This window comes from Typopeltis vanoorti, chromosome 5 (genome assembly GCF_054136105.1).
Source record: "Typopeltis vanoorti isolate ZY-2024b chromosome 5, IOZ_Tvanoo_1.0, whole genome shotgun sequence".
NCBI classification, from domain to species: domain Eukaryota; kingdom Metazoa; phylum Arthropoda; class Arachnida; order Uropygi; family Thelyphonidae; genus Typopeltis; species Typopeltis vanoorti.
In genome coordinates, this window is record NC_143553.1 from 81,556,281 (window position 1) to 81,572,208 (window position 15,928).

Below are 15,928 nucleotides of genomic sequence, written 5' to 3' on the forward strand. Positions count from 1 at the left end.
TTCCAAATTAACTATGGTTATCCAACCCCTAGAGGGCACCTTGTTAGGACATTAGTTCTCTTTCAGTTACAATTTGAATTGTTTCCAAACTATTTAGTTGAGTGCTGTGTGCTTGTTACAGTTGTAATTTATGCTCTGAAAATGTTATGTAGAAAACCATCAAAATATCAATAAGTTCAATACACTAATTATAATTTTTCTCTTGGTGTTATGTCATGAAGCATCCACAACCTCCTCAGCCTACAAAAAAAAAAAAAAAACTTGGCGTCATTTTCATTCAAAACATTATTTTTCTTCCGTGCAGTTCTTAGTGCTTTATAAATGTGCCCAAAACTTCCTTCAGAATGCTCAGTTATATCTGAAAGAAAATCAACTTAATAGATGATTCCTCTCATGAACTCTTCCAGTTTATATCATGGGTGCTGCTCCACCAAACTGGCCACCACTGTTTCTCCTCGTTTCTCTAATCATTCAAGAATGCAGTTAGCCACTGGTCATCATTCATGCACAGTCAAACCTTAGCGAACAAACTTTTCATCCTTTTCCTTCATTCTGCTGCTGTTTGTTGGAACAGCCTTCTCCATTCCATTTTCTCCAGTGAATATAACTTCCAACTCTTAAGAAGCACATTAACAGATTCTTTCTTGCTCCCTAACCTACTAACTGCCTACTAACCACTGTTATAAGTTTTGTGCTCTCTTCTACATGTGGTTTTGATATTAAAAAAAAACTTCATTAACTAGCACTCTTAATTGTATCAACCTTGTTAATGAACCGAATTAACAGCAGGGTGAATACAATTAATAGCACTAGACTGAAATGTAGGTAATAAATTTCAGTTACACAAGTTGTTTACATTCTTTAATTACTTTGACTACACCTTACATTCTGCTCAAAACTCAGCCCCCCCCCCCCAACCATTCCATCATTCTGTGTGCAACCCCATTGTTTATCTGACTGACTGCTAGCTCAGCTGACAGTGAGCGAGTTCAAGGCAAGGTATGATAGATACTGTGAGAGTGTTGAATATTTGTATGAACATGATGAGTCTAAGGACTCCCTGGAGTAGCCCGTAGTAATAATAATAATAATAATGATATAATTTCTTGCCAAGTTTTTTTTTTTTTTTTTTTTTTTTTTTGCATGAACTAATTTCCAGTCTTTGATAAACTTGGAAATTTAAGTGGTTGCCTTGTATATGTATGGCATTTAATTGAATCTGACATTTACAAAAAGCTTTCCTTTCTGGTTATACATTTAAATGTGATTGCTGACAGATCCATGTACTCAAACTTTGCAACTGATACTGGTGTACCACATTTCAGGGTTCATTTCTTTCATACACTTTCTCTAACTATAAATGTAATCCAGTTTTGCTGATATGTTGTTTAATTTTGACAGTATAAATCAAAACACAGAATTATAAGTAAATAATTATTTATTGACTTATTGCTGATATTTTGCTGGTGTTATAACCAGTATCTTCAGAGCACAAACACATAGTTTGTCACAGTATGCGAGACTACAACAACATGGTGTAACAAAGGGACTAGTTTAAAAAAAAAATTGTAGCAACAACACAAACTAAAGTCCTAATTAGGCACCCTCTATCTAAAAAAAAAAAAAAAAAAAAAAAAAAAAAAAAACAGAGAGAGAAATCAGGTGCTAGTTATGTCTTATGACTGTCTCCCAAATCTTAGGCAAATATATAATATATACAGCCATATTTGTTGAGATTCGGAGTATGTTTCAAGGCTTCTGTTGCTTCTAAGAACGATCTCTCTGACTTGTAAAAGCTTCTGTACAGTACTTTTTTTTTTTTTTTTTTTAGATAGAGGATGCCTAATTAGGACTTTAGTCTTTGTGTTATTGCTACAATTTTTTTTTTTTTTAAACTAGTCCCTTTGTTACACCATGTTGTTATAGTCTCGCGTACTGTGACAAACTGTGTTTTTGTGCTCTGAAGATTGTGGTTATAACACCAGTGAAACATCACCAATAAGTGAATCATCAATAAATAATAATTATTATTATTATTACGGGCAACTCCAAGGAGTCCTTAGACTCATTGAGGGAGGCCCTAACATCATGTCAAGAACAACTATTCGACATTCACACAGTATCTATCATACCTCGCCTTGAACTCATTCACAGTCATGGCACCCACAACAGACTCTGGCAGCTTATTCAACTCATTCACCACTCTCCAAGTAAAAAACCTAGCTGTAACACTCTTGCCCAGCTTCCACGTATGGCCCGTAATTAATCTTATAGAAACCCTTTTGTAATTTGAATGTCTTAATCATATCACCCCTTTTCTGCCTATCAACCTATTTCTGCTACCCACAAATCTTCAACCTGTTCTCATAAGGTTCATTCCATAGACCTGCTATCATCTTGGTCACTTGTCTCTGAATCCTCTCCGCCTCCTCCCCATCAAGAAGAAACCCTGGCGCCCAAATCTGGGCACAGTAGTCTAGATGGGGTCTTATCAAGGCTCGATACAGAGGAACAATAACCTGTTTGTCTCCTTGTTAAAGTATTTTTCAGCAATCAAGTGATTTGATGAGCTGATTTAGCTCACTTTTGCGATGTGCCCCCTAAACTTCAACTCCCTATCCACCAATACTCCCAAATCCCTGGCCTCGTCAATCTCCTGGAGTACAGTTCCACCAATGTGGTATACTGCTGTTAATCTTTTCACCCCAAAATGCATAACCTTACACTTTGCCACATTAAATTGACATCCATTCTCCTTAGCCCAGTCCTCCAAACTATCCAAATCATCTTGCAAAATTTTGATATCTTGTGCACTCACTATTGCTCTACCCAACTTTGCATCATCAGCAAACAAATGAACACTTCCTCTCAGATCCTTTCCTATATCGTTAATGAACAAATTGAAAAGTAGTGGTCCAAGAACAGAACCTTGCGGCACTCCACTAGTCACAGGCCGTCTTTTGGGCTCTACTTCTGAATAAACCACTCTTTGATATCTCTCCATCAACCACCACATATTCATCTCACCAACCCTATATCCATCCCCATATGCTGCAGTTTACTGATTAGAATTCCATGTGGTATCCTGTCAAAGGCCTTAGCAAGGTCCAGTAGAATCACTGTAAACCTATTACCCTTATTCAGTTCAGCCGTCACTGTGTTATAAAATGGGAGCAAGTTACTGAAGCATGATCTACCCTTCATAAAACCATGCTGTCCCCCCATACAGTATCTACCCAATCCTGTATTTTTTTTCTTGACTATTTTCTCCAAAACCTTGACAACGATTTCTGATATGCTGATCGGTCGGTAATTTACAACAGCAGTCTTGGAACCTCCTTTATATAGCGGAACTATTTTCCCCTCTTTCCACCCCCTCGGGACTATCCCAGACTCAAATTAAACAAAATGGTCAAGGGCACTGACAATTCTTTAGCCGCTTCACGTACGACATGAGCTGGTATACCATCTAATCCCACAGATGTATTGACATTGAGGTTTTGTAATAGACTATTCACCTCCACTTCATTCACCACAATTCCCGTATAAGCAGTAATGAATGAACCAATTCCCGTATTGGTTCATTCATTTCTGCAATGTCACCACCTGGAAATTTATTTACTTATAATTTACTCATTATTTACTTATAATTCTCTGTTCTGGTATATACCGTCAAAATTAAACAACATATACGACGAACACATAAGCCTTTCTACAAGTTTTACTGATAATATGCACTTTCTTATTTGACAACCCTTGCACACAAATACAGTGAAGTTTTTAGATTCTGATAACTTCATTAACTTCAATTCTAGTAAAACAATTCTCTTATCCCACTCTTACTATTGATAATACTCAAATGAATAGGTGTCACCTCTTCAGCATCCAGGAAACTAAGCTTTTTATTTTTCTTCAGCTGTTGTTTTAGTTTTGAACAACTGTTAATCATGTTCAAATTACAAATCTTACTATTCAATACCATTCTCACATCTAGAATGGAGCTTCTAAGCTCTGTCAACATTGCACATGAGAATAATCAGTACATGAAAGAGTTGTAGTCAGACCAAAGGAGAAGATGTTTTAGACAAACATATAAGTTTGTAAGGGAGTTTATAATATAGATGCAAAGTAGATTGACGGATCTCTTACACATATGCTTTGTTTCTGCACTTGTATTTTCTACAGATATTCCATGTTTCCTTGTTTAAAAAGACAGTTAACCATTTTCTCTCTGAGTTTAGATGAAGTAAAACTACTTATATTAATTTATATGGAAAATTGGAGCTGGTTAGGAATTATTTATTTACAACAATTATTTATCTTTCCTTTTCAACACGTAAATTTTGCAATTTTTTGCTATATAATTAAATAATTAAAGTATTGTTTATAATTTTGTCTTTTAATTTGAAAATATGTTGTTCATATATAGCGAAGCTATTAAAGATCCATCATCTTTTTAGCCAAATACAATTAAATTTTAAAAAGTTTCAAATTTTTACCAGAGCTTATGAGAATATAATCTTTGACATAGGAGTTGTTTTGGCTTGCATTACTTAGACATGGATTCCGCTCAGCAGTGAGTCCATATATTTGCAATTTTTTATTTATTTATTTTTTTTATATATATTTTTTATTTATTATTTTTATTTTTTAGTGCATTGAAAGATCAGGCAGAAACTCAAGAGGGCAAAGACCCTCTATTCAATACCATGGATGTCCCATATCAGAGAGTTATATTCTTCACGTGACCTCTCAGTAGGTACATAAGTGCAATATTATGTATAATAGTATAAGTTGAATATTATATCCATGTACCTATCCATAGTTCACTTATGAACAGTATAACTCTCTGATATGGGACATCTATGGTATTGGATAGAGTTTTACTATTATACTATGTGTAATAGATAAGTATCGTATTTGAGAGGATTCTGTAGAGTTTTTTGTCCTCTTAGGTTTCTGTCTCATCTTTGATGAGAACCAACTGTTCTAAACAGCTGCCAGGCCAGTAAAACCTGTATGATGCTGTGCTGTTAGATGAACATATGGGCTCATGGGCAGAGGTGCCAGTTTGTTGACATTTTAAGTAGTGGAAGCCAAGGCAATTCCTGTGGTGAGGGTTACATTCCCATAAACACTCTGGTAAAAATTTGAAATTTCTTAAGTTTAATTTTATTTGCATATAAAACGATTATGGATCTTTAATATCTCATTGAGCGTTACTTAATTTGCCAGATTTGAAAAGCCTTTATGGTTCTATATCCTCATATATTGTTCATCGTATCAGTAATGAACAACATAATGATGAGATTTCTAATTTAACTTGATTGGCATTTATTGATCTTGTCTGCTAAAAATAAAATTTAAAAAAAATTAAGAATTCTAATTTTTTTATCTTTATTTCTATTATTTGAATAAAGGTAAAAGTAAAAACCAGATTTAATGAATACAAATTGATTATCTCTTCTTTTATAAACTCTGGTAAAAATTTGATTTATTTAGTAAAAATCTGATTTGTTATATATAAATTGAAATGCTCAAGAAATGTTTCATCTTATATTTTGTATTTACAGTTAATGAGAGATATAAAATAATCATGTGGGAATAATTCATTTTAAATTATTTAATGTTCTATAATTGCAATAATTCTTAGACAATTATTTCACAGATTATCTTTTTAAAAGAAGTGGTTAAGGATAGGCAGTGCAATCCAGTACATTTAGACTTCTTCCCTACTAGAGATATTCACATATTGAAGTTAGTTGTACATTTTCAGAATATATCATTTGACTTGAAGGCGAACAGTATTACCATTTTTCAGCCACATTATTCCATGTGCTACATTCCAGTATATTTCTGGTCACTTCAAATACTCCCCTACCCCGAAATCGTAGAGGGTATTCACATCGTGGAGTTACTCGCAGATCTTCAGAATACATTGTTCGATATTCAGAGCAGACTGCATTTCCTTTTGCTGGACAGGGACTTGGGATTACTTGAGGCATTTTTAAAATAATATCTTTATCCCAAATGGCCATTTCACATGTACAGTTCCATGGATTTGCATCTAATCTCATGGCTTTCAGCATGACTAGTGTGTGAAATACTGTATCTGGGAGAGTGTGGAATCGGTTTTCACTAAGTATCAGTTCATGTAGGTCATGTATCGGCTCAAAAACATCCTCTGGAATTTGTGTGAGATAATTAGATGAAAGATCTAGAGAAATTAGATGGCCAAGGCTGTGAAAAGCATCTTCATGAATTTTTTGTAATTTACAGTCATGTAAGACTAACTTTTGCAAAACATGATGAGCACCATAAAAAGCCCATTTATCTAGAACCAGGATGCGACCTTGCAAACTTAAGTGTAAAAGCGATTGAAGTCCATAAAACATATTCTTGATCAAAGCATCATTATCAACATTTGGCAAGTGTAAAAATAATAGTGAATTCAAGCCCATGAAACTATATTTCATCAGATGTACTGATTGATGAGCATGACCAATAGTTAATCGCTGAGTTCCATTCAAATACAGAAATGAGTAGGGAAAGAGAACATGAATTGGGTTGTTCTTGAGTTCAAGCCATTTGAGGCGAGGAAGCGGTGGAAATGTGATGCTTGATATGTGATCTAAATGATTATTGCTGAGGTCTAGATATTCCATTCTGACTAAACCAAGAAATGCACTTGCTTCAATAAACTGTAAAAGATTGTGTGATAATATGAGACGACGTAAATTTGGTGTTCCATAGAATGCAAAATCTCCAATGGACTTGATTCCACTTTGAACTACATAGAGTTCCTTAAGTGAATTCATACCATTAAACATTTCCCATGTAAGATTACCCATATTTGTATTAACAAGCTGAAGAATTTCCAGTGAATTTAACTGTGCAAAAAGTTTTGCAGGATTTATAAACTCAACACGCTGCAGAGATAGGTACTGCAGTTTATTTAACTTGTGGAACGTATCAGTGCCAAATGATAACCTAGATTTTCCAGTAATGCCTTGCACATCAATGCTTATAACATTCTGTAAATCATTTAACTGTACACTTGAAATGTTAAATTTTGGAGTTTGAGGTGCTTGTAGAATAGTCAAGACTTCACTATCATTTGGAAGCTTTGAAAATAGATGTTGAAGTTTGGTGTCCCTTTGAAAAACACAGAGAGCTGCTTGAACATTTTCATGGCTTGAAACCCACCTTGATAACAGTGTCTGTGACATACTTATTTCTTGACAGTGGCACTCTGATGGACACTGATTTCCCCATTTAGATGATGTCAGATCAGCCTAGAAGGCAAAGAAATAATTAGCTAAATTTGTAAACAATTCATGCATCTTGAATATTTATATATGCATGAATATATTCAATAATATATTCATGCATATATTATAAATTATATAATATATGCATGAATGTTTACAAATGTACTTTGCATAAGTTAAGTAAATTTCTTAAATTATTGACAAATATTAAAGAAGTTTGATTCAACTGTAGAGTTGAAATTTAGGGACCACATTGTTAAGCCAATAAATTCATGAGAACAACTTTTGTAGAAATAAAGAGACATTGGAAGAGGTCTAGAGGAAATATCGAGTAATATTGGTTTTGTTGATTATGGAGATAGATTGAGGGAATATAGGCTTCAAAATTGCTTAGTCAAATTGAATTGCAATCTATCCCACTCATTCAAAGTCATGAAAAAAAAAACCTAGACCTTACATTCTTATTCAGCTTTGAGGGATAACCCCATCTCTTCTTCACACACTGAAAAATCTACTTTGCATCTACGCTACAAACCATGAAGGATATGGATCCACTGAATAGCTGGGTAACTAGTAAGGGCAGACATTATTTTCCTTTTCACTTGTGAAATGGATTTTTCAAGTGCTGGTTGTTGATGTGTGCTAAGTATTTCCAACGTATCCCAGCCATGTGGCCAAATGGGGAATATGTTGCTAGCATAACATTGTGGATTTGAGAGGGTGAAGTTTAGGGCCTATTTTCAAAATGTTCCAGAAGGAGATTATGGAGGAAAGAGAGATAGCCCATACCTGTGGTACATGATGACACCTCCAGTGCGTCCAAGGACTCATCAAGGGAGGGTACCTACTCTATAGCTCTGTCTCCACCACTCAATCCACCAATACAACAACGAACCACAACTACCATCATCATCTACACCAATGGCATCTACTCCCCCCCCCCCCCAACCGCCAGCAGTATTTTCACAGACAATTGCAAACGTCTATGCCCATGGTGGGATTCGAACCTGCAGCCTTTTGGCTGGAGAGCGGATACGTTAACCATTTAGCCAACCAGGCCAGCCTTCACTGATAAGTAGAAATTGAAGAAATATAAGAACTTTGATGACATTGGATATGAAAACATTGCAGATTTCAAGAATTATCGTTAGGAAATATATGAGGGAAAGAACAGCCATAGGAATGAAAAAGTGACAAGAAATTTTGTGTGTGTGTGTGTGTGTGTGTGTGTGTGTGTGTGTGTGTGTGTGTGTGTGTGTGTGTGTGTGTGTGTGTGTGTGTGTTAATTTAGTGTTGAACTGTGAAGAAATGGTGTTGACTAGCCACTTGAACATGTTTTAACAGATTTATAGGAGAGTGGAACAATACCAGTCTGCTGCTTGCATTTTCTACAAATTCAGCATGCAGAAACTGAATGACTAGGTGAAATAAAGTATAGTGAATCGGCAAGAGATAATTAATCCTGCAAGATTCAGTACAGAGTCAAGGATTTTAATGGAGATCTTAAAGACACTGCCCAAATGTGAAATGTATTCATTGGTTGATTGGACAGATTTCATCATCATCAAATTCCTGACATGTTCCCTCAAGGGGTGTACAGGATATGATAGTACAGATTTGTGCTTGATTAATATTTAAAGCTAAAGTAAACAAACTGGATAGGAGCTTACTTAACAGGCCTTTATTTCAATCCCAGTTAAGTGTAAGATATTAAAAGCAACTTAGTTTCGTCTAGTTTTATCAATGCATTTGTCTAAAGATAGGTAGCATAAGCAAAGAAGTCTTCTGTTAATTAGCAACAGCAGAATTCATACTGTTGGTTGTTCATTCGTTGAGAAATTTCTGGATAGAATATCAGTTGTTTGTTAAAAAAATTTTCTCCATTACTTCAGAAAGAATTGAAGTGAAAGCAGCTGTGTGATAATTTAAGATTACATGTTTATTTTCCATCCTATGAATAAGTTGGATGTGGACTATATCCAAGCTGTAAGATAGATGTCAGTGGAATAGTAGAGTAATGCTGAACAAAACAGGAAGTTAACTCTTGGAACATCAGATTGGACATAATTTTGTTGAACTTCTTGTGAATAGTTAGAGGTGAATATTGAATGTTATGAATTTGGAATGGTAGAAAGACATATACCAAGATCATCAGTAAGCAGCCAGGAGATTAGCTTTATTTCTAGGTAATGATGTAGGAACCATTCTGGAACAAAAAAAAAAAAAAAACGCATTCTATGTAGCCTCAGGTGGTGTACAGGATATTATAATAGTACTGCATTAAAAGTTTACATTATTACTACTTCCTATTCACAATTTTCCTCCATATTAATCTTGTCTGCTAGGACTCCAATATTATCAGATCTTATAATTTTCTCTTTTAAGGCAGCACTTCTTACTATATTAATCCACAATCTTGGTCTTTCTCTTCAACTTTTTTCCTGCCATCTTGGCAAAAACACTTCTTTGGCTAATATTTTCTTCACTGTTCTCTTTAAGTGACCAGTAGCATCTTAGATTAGCTCTGCTGGTGCATTCCTAAATGCTAACAATGTCAAGTTCCTTCTTAATATCCTCATTTTTAATATGATTCTGCTGTTGATGCTATCTGCTTGCTCTCATAAGTTAAAATTGGTTTGAACAATGTCTTGTATACTGCTAATTTAGTGTTTTGACTAATTTCTTTCTTATTCCATATAAATTTATTTACTCCCTATGATATACTAGCTTTGCTAATCCTGTTGTCTATTTCCATATTTAGTTTGCCATCTTCACTAAAAATTGTGCCTAAATAGCCAAAATCTTTTACTTGTTCTATAAGTTCTCTAATTGAGGATTCAGTTGATGTTTTCATACAGAAAATCTCTTTTTTTTAGGGAGTCTTGCAGACCTCAACTGGATTTCTTTAGGCATATATTTGCATAAAGTAAGGGGATGAGTTGAATATCTGCAATTTTTTAATTTGCGGATATTCAACTTTTTAATCTCTTTTAGTTAGGGAATCTTGCAGACTTCAATTGGATTTCTTTAGGCATACATTTGCATAAAGTAAGGGGATGAGTTGAATATCTGCAATTTTGATATCAGTCCTAATGCCACTTTCCTTTATAATGTGATCCATATACATAAATGAACTATGCAGATAATCTGCTCTCCTTTCTCAAACATGATTTAACATCAAACCATCCTGCACCTCCTTCAATTTTAACTGCTGACTTAGCAACTCAAAGTAGATTGTATTGCATTGTATAATGTACCATTTACATAGTTAGCATTTTGAACAGCTTTACTCTTGGTACCTTGTTATGCCTTTTCCAGATCTACAAAACTCAAATACAAGATCCTTGTTATATTTCTGTGATTTCTCAACTTTGTCTTAAAATGAAAATCTGAAAGCAGGTTGGTTTTGACTCCATGAAATGATTATACTAAATTTACATATAATAAAAACCTTTTAACTAAATATATATATATATATATATATATATATATATATATATATATATATATATATATATATATATATATATATATATATAAAATCATTAAGTGGATGTTTGCAATGTGTTTCACAAGTATTGAATGGTATTTCAAAAGTATTGAATTATTTCATATATTACAATATAAAAATATTAGTTGTATTAAATGGTGACTATCAGATATAATTATTGTATAATAATCAGAATTGTTGGGACTGTTAGTTTATTAATTACACTGATTGCTCACTATGTCATTCTTTATTTTCATTTTTAATCATATTAAAAAATAATAGAAGAGGTAGGGGTATACTGAAAAATAATTATTGGTTTTAAATTAAAAATACCAAGAAATTATATTCTTGATTTAATCCTTTGGAAGCAAAGTTTGCATGTGAAATTACTTCATGACTAGGCTACTTGTATATAGAGGCTAATGAATTCACATTAATTGCCTTAGTATACCATAATGCAAAACACACATCCTTTTGGGTGTATATATAATACTATGCATTATGGAAAGGGCCACTAATCAGACCAGTATTATCTTTATTGAGGTCTCATCTGTGGAAGCCAGACAAGGTTGAAGTAATGCAGAATTCATATATATCCCATATACAGGTAGTGAAAAGGTGTAACGTAACTCCATTTGAGTTTTTTCACTTGGTTATAAATTAAATTAAAAATGCCAAGAAATTGATATTCTTGATTTATCTTTATCCATGTATAAGCACAACTAGGCTACTTGATCAAAACTGGTCTTGGTAGTGGCCTTTCCCCATAATGCATAGCATTATAAACACCAGAAAGGATGGGTGCTTTACATTATGTGATACTAAGTTCAATTAATGTGAAGTCATTAGCCTCCATATATACAAGTAGCCTAGTCGTGAAGAAACTTCACATGCAAACTTTGTTTGTTTACATTTGGATAAAGGATGGAACAAGAATGATAATTTCTTGGCATTTTTAATTTAATTTATAACTAAAAATTCACACCTATGCCATGGTAATTAACTTTTTAATAATATGCAAATGTGTAATTCCTATTGTTTTAATAACTGTACTGATGATGTCTTATGATACTTAAGACGAAATATTTACATATTATTAAAAAATTAATTACTGTGGCATACGTGTGAATTTTTAGTTACGAATACTCCACAGGTTTCACTATATATATATATATATATATATATATATATATATATAAGAAACAATTTATAACTGATAATTCTAGCAACCGCAGGTTGCTATAATTATTAGTTTTTTTGTTTTTTTTTAGCATTTCCTGTTTTTTTTTAATCATCATTTAATTTTTAATTTTTCTTAAGGATATTTATTTTAATTTTATTTGAATTATAATTCGAGAAATGTATATATGTCTTTTTGGTTATTTAACTGAAATTTTACATATTTTCCTCTGATCTCTGGGGAAGTGTTGTCCCTATTTCACCTTCCTGGATATACCACTGTTAATTGTATCTGAAATATTGAATTTGTAAATTGCAGTTATGGCTAGCATGCTAACTTATCAAGATTATTTTTGTGAATGTTTTACTGTACTTTAGTGACAACTTTTTGCACTTTTAAGCCACATTGCATCTAGCTTCATAATGAATAGAAAGAAAAAAAAAAGTAGTTATTAGATGTTAAACTGATAATGTTAGGTAACAGGGTCAGTATAAATCTATAAAAAGTTTCATATTAGATATTGAAATTATTAAGAAAATTCTAGGTTTAGAGTGTGATTTTCAAGGATGAATATCCTATGTGAATCTGTGATACAGTTTTAAACTCAATGTAGAAATATATGCATGTAATAATGCATCCATAAGCTGTAAATTAAAAATTAAAAGAGTAATAACTTAGTCTATTAAGTCAATTTTAATAAGAATAATTCTCGAGTCTATTCAGTAAAAATATTAAACATAATAAAAACTAACTAGAAAATACTCTAATAGGTTTTATACACAGTTCAAGCAGACTTCATTTTTCTTTTCCACTTGTTTGAAAAATACTGGGTTCTGCAGGCCACTAATAGTTGTCATATAGTATAGATATATCGATAATATAGTGTAGAAAAAATTAGGAAAAAACACAAATATAGATGTACAGAAAAAGAAGGCAGAAAATATATATACATAAGGGGGAAAAAGTTGAGAAATGTATAATTTAAAAAATAAATGGTTCTAAAAATAAATGTCATATAATTTACTTATTTTACTAATAACTATATTATTGCATAAATATAATTCGTTTTCTTTATGCTATTATTATTATTTTGTTTGTTTCTGGCCAGACAAAATGTTTGTTTTCCTCTTAATTTATACTAAAATTAAAGGAAATATTGATTACTATGAAGTATTGATTTGACATAACAAGTAATATAAATATTTACTTATATTCAAATATAAATAAATCTCATACTCTCACCCCCCCCCCCCAAAAAAAAAGACGAAAGAAAAGTTTTTTTGGGAAAGAATAATATGAATATCTTTTCATTGATAAAATTTTAAATTGAGGTCTACATAGGGAGAGGGGAAGGAATAAGTCAGAGGGATGAGGCATGAAAAGTGTACTTACCAAGACCAAACAAGAAGCTATAATGTAGTAGTAAGGGTTCCATTTTTGGTTGCATGCCATTTCTGCTTAATCAGCACCACTGTAACTTAATTATTATTATTATTATTTTTTTGCTGTGAACTATTTATGTATAAATATCATATCACTCTGAATTATGATGGTAAGCCATAATTCATGTTTATAGCAATTGCTTTCCTCATGCAATTATTTGTTTCTTCTGGCCAAAGAAGTAATATCATCATGTTCATGTTGCTTTGTCTGCAAAAGATATCTGTTCATTAGTCACATGGTATGATTCTAGCCAAAACAAATGCTAAAGAAGAATTCATCTTTTATTTCAAAGAATGCAGACTTTACACATTACAGAGTACTTGTAAATGTTTGTCCTTTTGGTAAGCCCAATTAAATGTCACGCCTCCTTCCTGCTTCTGCTGATTGGTACCTACTATCTACAGCTGTACTACCCTCTATTTCTGGGGGGGGGGAATAGTACTAGAAATATTGTAGAATGGCTTGCTTAATTATCTAATTAGAACAGCAGGCAGTAATAATTGGAAAAATGATTAAAGAAGCCTTGCAGAGTTACTGAAGTTTACCCTTCTTATCATCTATTAATCTAGTTTATAATTCTTAAGTGGGCGGCAGTTCTTAATAAGAAAGAACATTGGAGGTATTAAAAAAAATGTACATAATGTTCATTACATTATCTGCATCATGGGTACAATCCTTCAGTTGTTTTGGAAGGTCAAAGTTCATGTATAAGATGACAGAGATAGATTTTGTAAGTAAACAGGCTAGATAATTAGTGGCCTTGGTAGTTGAATTTTTATAGTACAATTAAAATCAGTTCTTAATATCTGCTCAAAATGTCTGTTATTTTTCAAGTGGCTTACTAGAAAATGATTAATAATGACAAAACATTTGAGTAGTGCATATTTTTAATTTCAGTATAGTTTAACCTTAGGAACCACATGGTTTTTCATTTGACTGTATGATCCTTTTTCAATTATATTTAGAGTATAAACTGTATTTGAAAAGGAAATTATACATTCTTCTATGTATGCCACTACAAACTAAATTCATATTTTAGTAGTTAAAATTTTGAGACTTAAAAAATAAATATTTTAATTGTAAATATAACAATTGATTCTAATTGCATACTTGTTTTGCCTTAGCTTACTAGACTTTGACTGCGCTAAAGGTAATGAAAAAATTTACAAATTTTTATTAAGAATAAGATTATGTGAAATTTTGCCATGAAATTCTCTGTGGTTTTCTCTTTTCAAAATTATTATAATTGATGAATAAATAGATAATAACCATTTTGAATGCATCCTTGTAACCTTATAACTGTTTATTATAGCTCCAATTATATAATGCTACTAGAGTACAGATACTATATATGCAGAGAACGAATATGAATAATATGAGTGAATAATAATCTATATTTGAGCAGACATTAACAGTATATGATTCAGATAAAGTTTACATTGAAATCTGTCTTAGATCTTGCCAGCCTGATTTGTTGAGCAGTTGCTTTCTCCAACCAACAGGCTGTGCATTCAAATTCCAATGTTGGGCTTGATATTTGTGAATGTCTTTAGGTGGATAGATGAGTATAGATTATCATCCTTTCCTGGATGGAATTCTCATAAAAAATGTAATAAATACAGTTTATAAAACTGGGTTACGTAAACCATTATGAACTTTTGTGAACCTTTACGTTTGTGTTGTGCTTATTCAGAACTGAAGGTAATTGCACTAAATCTATAAGATTTCATTCAGTGTTGTTTTGTTATTAATTTTCTGGATTTCTGGCCAGAGAACAGCATATCAGTCTGTCCAGATAGCAAATCTACTATCTATGGATGATATTCATACTAATTTCCTGCTCATCATCCCTCCCAAAATGATAGAATAATTAAATCTTTGTTAACAGAAGCTCACAACATATGCCCTTCTGAATTACTTCAACAGGAAACTTCAATTCTTAAACCTTTTCTCTCAAATGACTGCTGCCCAAAGGTGACTGAAAAAACTATTGATCATCTATTTCTCTACATCCTTCAAACCAAGATGAAATGTAGAATTCCTAATGTACATAAGTGTGTATAAGTGAAAGGTGCCTCCAAATATGTTGAGGGTTCCCAGACATTTTAGCTCATTACCACATGCAAACCTATCATTCAGATCTGCCAGTTGTTGACTTCTTGCCACTACAGATATTTACCATATCCCATGCCTTTATGGCTTAACCTGCTTTGATCAAATAGACCATTCAGTTGAGAAATTCTGAACTTCATAGATTTTTATTAGTTTATTGTGGAGATGTAACATATCTATAATTCGTTGGCTGTGTTATTGCTATATCCTTACTTTCATATAATGTTATTTCGTAAGTCGTAAGTTCAATCTTATTATACATTAATTTACTGTCTCTAGAATCTATCCTTTTGCTTACTCAAAACTGTGTACAATCAAAGTCCTACCGGCTACTCTATTGTTATGTCGCTATCTCTCTATATTATATCTTATTCTACCTCTATAACAACTCTCCTTCTAATCTATTGTCGTGCTCCTAAAATACCAATTCAG

At 32.6% G+C, this 15,928-nt stretch overlaps 2 protein-coding genes across 2 annotated transcripts in view; one reads left to right on the top strand and one right to left on the bottom strand.

The window, feature by feature from the left end:
- Positions 1-15,928, top strand: part of colt (carnitine/acylcarnitine carrier protein colt, mitochondrial) — a 201,735-nt gene that overhangs the window by 113,987 nt on the left and 71,820 nt on the right. The gene's annotated exons all lie outside the window — the stretch shown is intronic.
- LOC150106597 (uncharacterized) lies at positions 5,549-13,670 on the bottom strand. The gene is made up of 2 exons (XM_090393216.1): positions 13,334-13,670; positions 5,549-7,295 (listed from the first exon to the last, which is right to left on the bottom strand). Exons 1-2 carry the CDS (start codon positions 13,391-13,393, stop codon positions 5,808-5,810), a joined length of 1,548 nt encoding a protein of 515 aa, XP_090249342.1. The 5' UTR covers positions 13,394-13,670; the 3' UTR covers positions 5,549-5,807.